The sequence below is a fragment of the Vigna angularis genome, chromosome 11 (genome assembly GCF_016808095.1).
Source record: "Vigna angularis cultivar LongXiaoDou No.4 chromosome 11, ASM1680809v1, whole genome shotgun sequence".
Taxonomy (NCBI): domain Eukaryota; kingdom Viridiplantae; phylum Streptophyta; class Magnoliopsida; order Fabales; family Fabaceae; genus Vigna; species Vigna angularis.
Genome location: NC_068980.1, coordinates 5,090,227 through 5,100,263, shown reverse-complemented (window position 1 = coordinate 5,100,263; position 10,037 = coordinate 5,090,227). Strand labels below are relative to the sequence as shown.

At 35.0% G+C, this 10,037-nt stretch overlaps 1 protein-coding gene across 1 annotated transcript; it reads left to right on the top strand.

Moving 5' to 3' along the window:
* Positions 1-5,494: 5,494 nt before the first annotated feature.
* LOC108333016 (probable CoA ligase CCL7) lies at positions 5,495-9,349 on the top strand. The gene is made up of 7 exons (XM_052871088.1): positions 5,495-5,600; positions 5,699-6,706; positions 6,996-7,185; positions 8,144-8,289; positions 8,617-8,684; positions 8,792-8,894; positions 9,061-9,349. Exons 2-7 carry the CDS (start codon positions 5,717-5,719, stop codon positions 9,172-9,174), a joined length of 1,611 nt encoding a protein of 536 aa, XP_052727048.1. The 5' UTR covers positions 5,495-5,600; positions 5,699-5,716; the 3' UTR covers positions 9,175-9,349.
* Positions 9,350-10,037: the final 688 nt, after the last annotated feature.

Below are 10,037 nucleotides of genomic sequence, written 5' to 3'. Positions count from 1 at the left end.
GTGATGAAAATAGAGTGATATAAAAGTGAATGAATAATAAAAATATTGGTTTTAAGTTGTAAGTGGAGTGTAAGGGTGAAGCTGCTGTTGAATTGACTTTGATTCTGAACTGCACTGAGAACAAAAGGTTCCTCTGATTTTTAAGTTGTCACCTTTCATCTCATAATCATTTTTTTCTTGGGACTGGTTGCATTGCACCTCTCAATACCTTGACTCTTATCTTTTTCTCCTCCTTTTAAAATCCAACCCTTGACTGCAACAAAAGGTTTACCATCGTTTTAATTTTGGAAGTAATGTGATCACTGATAAAAAATATCCCCCTTTTTTTTTTCTGTTTCTTAAGAAAAAAAAAACTGAAATTCAATTTTTTTAACTTTTTTTTGTCATTTTTGTTAAAAATTTAAGTGTGAGTTCAAGTCTCATAATAGATAAAAATAAGAAAGTATAGTGTTTCGGTCGGGTTTGGTGAGACCCTGCTAAAACACTCCTGGTTGTATTGAAGATTGGATGGATGTTAAAGACGAGACGGACGAACACTGTTTGAAGATCGGACGGAAGGGTTCAGGGCGGACAAACACTGTTTGAAGATCGGACGGAAGGGTTCAGGGCGGACGGACGCTGCTCCATGCACTGGGTTGAATACCGGGCAAACGTTGCTCCAAACGGACGGGTGTCGGAGACCAGTCGAACGTAGCTCCAAGCGGACGGATGTTGGGAGCTGGACGAACGTTGAAGCGGACGAACGGTTCTTGTAGCGGACGGGTGTTGAGGCCTGGTCGAGCGTAACTCGCTCTCCTTCCTTCTCCAAGCCGGATGGGGGCGTACCTGTTAAAGGTGCTTTGACGCTCAAGTCAGTAAAGTGACAGAACGGTTATAATAAGTGATGCAAGTAGTGCATAATGCGCAGCGTGTGCAGTATGTCTAGAAATCATACATGAGACTCTTATTTATACTGGTTGTAATGGGTTTTTACCTTTCGCCGACCTAATGACGACCCAATCACGTCTTAATCTTCATTAGCAGCTTTAATGAGCGATTATCGTTTGTAACCTAACCATGTGGTCGGCCTAATGCTTGGTCGGCCGGTATGGGTGGTCAGCCTGGATAAAAACACTCGCGCTCGGTTCGCGAGGTCGGGAGGACCATATGGTATATCGACCTTTGGGAGAGTCGGACTTGGGAGAGTCGAACTTGGGAGAGTCGTTCGGTCAACCTTGGGAGAGTCGGCTTTAGGAGAGGCGTTCGGTCGGCTCTGGGAGGGGCGACCTTGGAAGAGTCGTTCGGTCGACACTGGGCGGTCGGCCTGATGTGCGAGAGACCGTACGGTACAGGGACCATACGATACATATAGCAGTATATAAAGGTGAAAGACCCATTAACCCATTGTTTGAAGTTTTGGATAAAGAGTAGTGTCGATCCCTTATATAATTAGCTTAATGTTATTAGTGTTTGTGTAATTCACAAGTAACCTCCTCTTCGATAGACATAACAGGTTCTATTTCTTTCTTTCGTTCCAACTATGCTTTGTATAACCCAAAAAATTTCACTTTTTTCTCTTCCACTTTTGTAAAAGTGGTTATCACTTTGAAAAAGTTACTGCATGTGATTAAAGAATATATCAAATTAAAATAAGATAATTAACATCTCATTTAAATTTTAAACCAACATGAATATATGTTTCTCGGTACTAGCCAGATTTTCTAGGTTCTAAGGATTTCAAGAAATATGCCAAGGATGATGTTGCGGGCCTTTAAGCGACGTATGGGTTTCGGTCTAAAGATCTACTAAGCCCGTTATCCAACAAGCCCACGGCCCAAATACAAAAGGAATTCTATTTTACGCACGTTCAATTCATGTCAAAATTTATACAACACGATTTTTCAGTGAAAAACCCAAGAACGCTGACCACACATGAAAATTTGTAATTTAGATAGGTTTAGGTGAAAGCATTTAAGTGCTTAACACGAAACAAATAAGATTAAGATAATTATTATCATATTATTACTAAATATTTTCTTTAAACTGAATTTGGTATTAATATATTAGCATATATTTTCTATAAATTGAATTTGGTTGTAATAGTTATATATTTGTAATTGACTTTGTTATGTTATGTTTTTTTTTGGTTTTTTTCTTCTACAAGGTTATTTATATACTTGCTTGTAATATACTTAATTACGTCTTTATAACATGATATGATAAATTTGATTACACATATTTGATTATTAAGATGGTATCATATGCTATTTTTTTTTCTTTTCTTCTTTTACCATGATGTCAGATTTATATGTTAACTTTCACATTAATCTCTTAAATATGTTTTTTCTTTCCTTAATGAAAACTCTGCTTATTGTCCAAAAATGATGCACGAGGACGTGCTAGAAATAATGGAAGGGGTTTCCATGGTAAGAAATTTTGCACTTATTGTGAATGCACCAATCACACCTTGGATAAATGTTATTTTAAATATGGTTTTTCACTAGGATACCAAAACAAGTCTACTTGCATGCTAATAATTTTGCATCTAGTGATCTTTCTTCTTATTCTTTTATAACTAATGCTTCTAACCTTCATGAGATCTCATGTTTAGTGTCTACTTTTATTGAAAAGCAGTATCATGACATTAGATCATTTTTGCAACAATCCAAATCTCTTAACCATACAACAAATTCGGCTTTCACTCCTTCATTTAATTCTTCTTCCACTCCTCATTCTTCTATTAATCCAAGTAAATTATCTTCTCAATGGCTTTTGGATACAAGTTCTTGAATATTCCCAGTGTAATACATCTCATAAAAAAAATTGTTTTGTTGTTACTAACATTTCTAAACCTACAACTTTCTCCCAAGCATCTTAAATTGGATTGTTGGCGAAAGGCTATGAATGTTGAGTTACAAGTTTTATAGGAAAATAAAACATGGTCTATTGTTGATTCTCTTACAAGGAAAGAGTCACATTGGTTGTAAATGGGTTTACAAGGTAAAATACCATGTAGATTACATCGTTGAAAGATACAAAGTCCGATTAACGGTTAAGGACTACACTCAAAATGAGTAGATTATTTTGACACATTCTTTTCGGTTACCAAGATCACCATTGTTTGTGTTCTCTTAGCCATAACAATAGTTAAAGGGTGATTTTTGCACTAGCACAATGTGAATACTGTTTTTCTTCATGGAGAGCTTAATGAGGAGGTTTATATGGTTCCTCCTCCTAGGTTACTTCCACCTTGTTCTTCTTAGGTTTTCAAACTTCAAAATTCATTGTACAGTCTCAATCAAGCCAACTGGCAATGACACTATATTCTCTCTACCACACTTTTATCTCTTAATTATAAACACTCTTTAATCTGTTTATCAAAGCTACTTTCATCTCTTTCATAACCCTATTAACTTACGTGGATGATGAAATTAATTTTGCCAAACGTGTTTTGGATACAAATTCAAGATAAAAGATCTTGGAGCTCTTCATTATTTTTTAGGATTAGAAATTGCACAATCCAAGCATGACATTCATGTGAACCAACACAAATACACTCTTAAGCTTCTTGATGATATTGGTTCACTTGGTTCCAAACCTGCTCTTACTCCTCTTGATCCTTCTACTAAACTCTAAAGTGATCATGGACAACCTTATCTAGATATTACCACTTATTGTAAATTAGTTGGTAAATTGATACATCTCTCAATTACGTGACCTAACATTGCCTTTTTTGTCTAGCAACTTAGTCAATTCTTGACTAGTCTTTTGATGTTCATTATAAAGTTGTAATCATAGTTCTTAGATACTTAAAAGGTTCACTTGCACAGGGATTATTTTTCTCTACATCTGCTAACATTCGTCTTTTTGCTTTTGTTGATTATGACTAGGCTTTTTGTTTAGATACTCACTGCTCAATCATAATTTTTTTTTGTTTTTCTTGGTGCTTTATTAATTTTCTGGAAATCTAAAAAGCAATATAGTGTCTCTTATTCATCTTTTGAAGGAGAATACCGAGCATTAGCCAACTTCAGTTGTGAGATTCAATTATTACATTATCTTTTACATAATTTTCATGTTTCTTTAGGACCTATGATTTATTGTGACAATCAATCTGCTATTTATTTAGCTCATAAGCATGTGTGTCATGAGCGCACTAAACAAATTGAGATCGATTATTTTGTGGTTCATGAGAAAATTCAACAAGACCTCATTTATCTTTTTATTGTTTCATCTTTTAGTCAAAATGTGGATGCGTTCACTAAACCTAATCATTAGACAACTTTTGATAATTTTGTATCCAAGTTGAATCTTTGTGACATTCATAGCCCATAAGGAGTATACACATATTATTAATACATATGTTTCTGGAAATTTAATTTGGTATTAATATATTATTAGTATATATTTTTTGAAAAATGAATTTAGTTAAACATATTTGTAAAACTTTGTTATGTTTTGTTTTTCTAATTTTTCTCTTATGGTTATTTATATGCTCCGCTTATAATATATTTAATTAAAACTTTATAATGTGATAAATTTAATTTTATTACACATATTTCATTAGTAAGAATAACGTAAATATTTAATGAAGTTCTATTCTTTATAAGATAGTTATATAAAATTGTTAATTAATGGATCTTATTACATAATAATTAAGATTAAAATATACAAATTAAGAGTATTTTTTAAAATTCATTTTAGCAATTTAAAAAATATTTTAATTCTAATTTAACTATTCAAACACAACTATTATCCGTATTTACACTTGTTTATAGTCACATAAAAATATCTTAAAATAATTAATATATAGTAGATAAAAATAGAGATTTATTTATTTTTTATAAATAATGTAAGCGTATGCGATGGTAATTTTAAACATTTTGTCGCGTGAATTAACTATCATACATCTCTTGTACTGACTTGTTGATAGTAATTAATGGTTGCTAACTTTAAATTTAAATGTGAACGAAATAAAAGAAAAGGGGAGGTTGAATGTGGAAGTTAATACTTGAATAGGTCAAGGAATAGATTTGACTACAATGTTTTTTCTTATTAATAAATTTTGGTGTTTACACGAAATTATCATATGCCAAAGAAAAAGAGTACATAAAGTTAAATGAACAGCGTAAAAATCAAAGCTCTCCAAGATTTTTGTCAGCTCTTTAAAAATGTTTCCGACATTCAATCTATATCACCAAACAAGAGATTTTCTGACATTCAAAATATGACGTAACTTGCTACAAAATTGGAAATGAAAATCATTTAATATCCCAACAACTATTTGGAACTAACTATTTTTAAAATAAAAATAGACTACGACAGTATGACAAGGTAAAGAAAAACTAATTGGAAAATCACATTTGTTAATGGGTTAGTAAAATGTTTTTGTTTTTATCCAACTGAGTACGATGGATTAGGTTGTTCTTATCCATCTGAACACAATCGATAACGCCAGGACTCTTTAAAAAACAAATACCATAATTCTTTTATTTACATTTTTATGACCCTTTCATGCTGTAATTTTGATAAGTTTTTTTTTTAAGAGAATCTTCTTCCTCTCGAGGAGAATCTTCTTCCTCCCTGGGAATAGTTAATACGATGTTGAAATAGGTGACTTGGTCGGTAACAACGTTGCGCCCTGCATGTTTTCAGAATAAAAACAGTTCATTTTCAGTGTCTGTTATAATATATCAGACTTTGTGTTTGTGCATTGTAGATTCCGATTCCAATTACAATGCAGAGATCCGGCTATGGCTCCGATGGAATATTCAGATCTCTCAGACCTTCAATCGTTTTACCCAAACAACCCAACCTCACACTCGTTTCCCACCTCTTCAACAGAGTCGCACCGTTTCCCTCCAAACAAGCTCTTATCGATGCCGATTCTTCTCAAACCCTTTCATTCGTACAGTTGAAAACGCTAACCGTTAAAGTTTCTCACGGCCTCCTCCGCCTCGGTGTCGCCAAAAACGACGTCGTCCTCTTCCTCGCCCCCAACGATATCCGTTACATCGTCTGCTTCCTCGCCGTCACCTCCCTCGGCGCCATCGTAACTACCGTCAACCCCGCATACACCGCTGCCGAGGTCGCCAAACAGGCCAAAGACTCCAATCCCAAACTTGTCATCACCGTCCCCGAACTCTGGGACAAGCTCCAACACCTCAACCTCCCCGCCGTGTTCCTCCACTCCCAGGCGCACTCCCATGCGACTAGCTTCGACGCGCTCGTCCAAGTCGCAGGGTCGCCTACCGAATTTCCGAAAGTTGACGTCAAGCAGAGTGATACGGCGGTGCTGCTGTACTCCTCCGGGACCACCGGTGTGAGCAAGGGCGTGGTTCTAACGCACGGGAACTTCGTGGCGGCATCGTTGATGATTGGGTTGGACGATGATTTGAACGGGGAGATGCATAGCGTGTTCCTCTGCGTTCTGCCGATGTTTCATGTGTTTGGTTTGACGGTGATTTCGTACGCGCAGCTTCAGAGGGGCAACGCTGTGGTGTCTCTGAAGAAGTTTGAATTTGAACTGGTTTTGAAGACGATTGAGAAGTTTAGAGTGACGCATTTGTGGGTTGTGCCTCCGATCATCCTTGCTTTGGCCAAACATGGTTTGGTCGATAAGTATGATCTTTCCTCGCTGAAGCATATTGGTTCTGGCGCTGCTCCTCTTGGGAAAGAGTTGATGGAGGAGTGTGCTAAGCGTTTCCCTCATGCTACTGTTGCTCAGGTAGAAGACAACGTTTGTGGTCTGTGAGGTTTTTGATTTGGATTGTACTTGTTAACCGAGAGAATGTTTTGTTCTAAATGACTTTTACACTCTTTTAGAGAAGTTAAACGATGAAATTTCTATAAAAATCAGATACATAAGTTGGGTTTAGTTTATGAATAATGACAGAAGTTCGATTTAGTTTTCTTTATTGCTTAGGAAGAAAAGAAATTTATTTAAAGTGGGGTTGAAATTATTTGAAGTTGAAGTATGAGTTTTGTGTTGGTTGTTATTGTTGTTGTGGTTTCAGGGATATGGTATGACTGAAACTTGTGGGATTGTTTCTGTGGAGAATACAAGGATGGGGATTCGGCATAGTGGCTCTACGGGAATGCTTGTTTCGGGTGTGGAAGCTCAAATAGTTAGCGTGGATACCCTGAAGCCTCTCCCTCCTGGACAGTTGGGGGAGATATGGGTACGGGGTCCTAATATGATGCAAGGTACTCTCCCTGCAATGTGGGGTTTATTATTTGTATTCTATAGTTGCCATGGCCTATATTTTGTTCTGGTAAGTAAATCTGGTTTAGTACTGTGCTTGAATCTGTTTTAAGCTTGGTGATGCCTAATGTGTGTAAATTCGGAAGCAGGACAGATTAGATCATGACCTTAAACATGTTAGTCCTGTATGCTTAAAGGAAAAAAGACATTCTACATTGTACGCTAAGTTGTTTGCCAAAGACTACCATCATGTTATAGTGTTCTTGTTAGTCTGCTTGATGTATGGCATAAAGGGATCTGAGGTTATTGGAAGCTTCATCATACACTGGCCAATGTCCTGCTCTAATTTTTCTAATCAATATTTCACAATATATTTATCACTTTCTTTTTCATGGCAACTGTTCCTCTGAGAGATATTAATAGAGTTGTACCTCCATTCTCCGAAAATCTACATTCTTGATGCATGAAAAATATTTTTGTTAAGTTGAATTTCATCCCGTCACTATTTTGTTTGATGAGCATCATTTGGTACGGGTCTTGGGGTTTTTTATCTGACTTTGTAATTGGTATTGTACTTAAGACTCTGTTTCACCCAGTGTTAATCAAAATGGATGGTCAAATTGCTTTATGCTAGATTATAGATCATTCATTATATTGATAACGACAGATTTGTGTTCAATTCCATGTTTGAATTGTTTCATGGACTGTTGCCAACGGAAACTGTTCCTTGTTGAGTGAAAAGTTAGGAATTTTATTGGCAATGTCGAAGTGAGCACTAGACTTTAGGAAATAGGTATACTTATGGTTGCTTCCTTCATTTTTATTTTGCTTCCATGTTCTTGTCCTAAAAATATGTTTTAAGTCCTTAGTTTACTTCTTATGCAGTTTGGCATTAAGTTGTATATATTTCATTGGAACTTCCTAGAAGCAATGTAATAAAGCTATTGTGTAAGTTTTCAGGTTATCACAACAATACCCAAGCCACAAGATTGACTAAAGATACAAAAGGGTGGGTACATACAGGAGATCTTGGATATTTTGACGAGGAAGGGCAACTTTTTGTTGTTGACCGTATCAAAGAACTGATCAAGTATAAAGGTTTCCAGGTATGTAATCCAAATCTCATTTCTATAGTAAATTTACAATTTGTCTAGCATGTCATAAAGGCATATGTGGTCACATGTCCCAAATCTCAATCAAATTCCCCATTTACACGAGTAGTAGAAACATAATCAAGTAGCATTATGCATATGATGTTAAACCCCAAATTGTATGAGTAAGTCAATTTTTGTAACTTCAGTGCATAATGTGTCTGCTGTTCTGCGTTGGTAATTATGTGTTTACAATCATTCTGGGTTATTCTTGGCGGTGAAAATTTACGGTCAAGGATTTTTCACCCATCTAAACTATTTATCATTTCTCATTCAAACTAGGTTGCACCAGCAGAACTTGAAGGGCTTCTTGTTTCTCACCCTGAAATACTTGATGCTGTTGTCATCCCGTAAGTTTCACATGCATGATTTTTATTTAATTATTATGTGTATAGAAGAAATATAACTCATGTTCTTAGTAATTGGAATTCATAATTGACTCATTTTCATTCTGAAGATATCCTGATGCTGAAGCTGGTGAGGTTCCAGTTGCCTATGTGGTTCGCTCACCACATAGTTCACTGACTGAGGAAGATGTTCAAAAGTTTATTGCTAATCAGGTAAGAAAAATAAACAAGCTTGGTGTCTGACTTGCATTCATGAAATTATATGATATTTACTAAATGGGGTTCTAAAATAAAGTTAAGATATTAAAAAAAACATACATGTTTGTATTAGTTCTGCATATAGCCGTTTTTGTAGACACTTATTTGTATTTGTTTGCAGGTAGCACCTTTCAAAAGATTACGAAGAGTGACATTCATCAATGCTGTTCCCAAGACAGCTTCGGGAAAAATTCTCCGAAGAGAGCTTATTGAGAAAGTAAGATCCAAAATATGATGCCATGATATGATGTACATTTTTTCAACACCTTTTCGAGGTTCAAATTCTGAAGTATATTGCAAGATAGAGGGAATCCCGAAAGGTATGATGGTTGTGGTAGTGGAAAATGGAATAATACTGTCCATAAAGTTTTATACAGTCTTAAATTAAATAAAACAATCTTGCATATGTATCAGGTTAGCTCTTAAACTGGTATATTGGTATATTAGAAACACTATGTGATTGGTCCAAAATCAATTCACAATCAATAATAATAATCATAAATATCAACATGGATCAATCACAGAATGACACGTAGATGATGTTAAAATGTTATCAAAAAAATGTTGTCAAAAAAATGTTGTTAAAGTATCATTATTCATTTTCTAACGTTAAAGGATCAATTTGATGGATTTTTTCATAGGGATTAATTGTGTATCTGTCTTGGACCAGTACTTGAAAAAACATGCATATTAGCCGGCACTTGATGTAACATAATTGATTTGCTGTTATAAAATGAACATTTGTTTAATTTAAATAATATGAAAACTCTAGTCATCTTATCTAATTTATGTTGTTGTTTATATTCTTACGTTAGAAATCCAAATATCCAATTATGTTCAAACAGCTTGTTATCTTAGCACTACAAAGTCAAATCCAGCACAAAATAAATTAAAAATGTGTATATAAAATTAAACTAAATTTTAAAATGTGATATATCGTTCCTTCCTTTTAGAGACCCAATTTCTGTATGACAGATTACGGTATTTTACTTTTTGCACCGCACATATTCCCCGTGTACCTCCATTTTTTTTAAAATGCCACCCTTTTTCATAATAATTTGGAATATATATTAAGATTAAGAATAAATTCTGGAATGA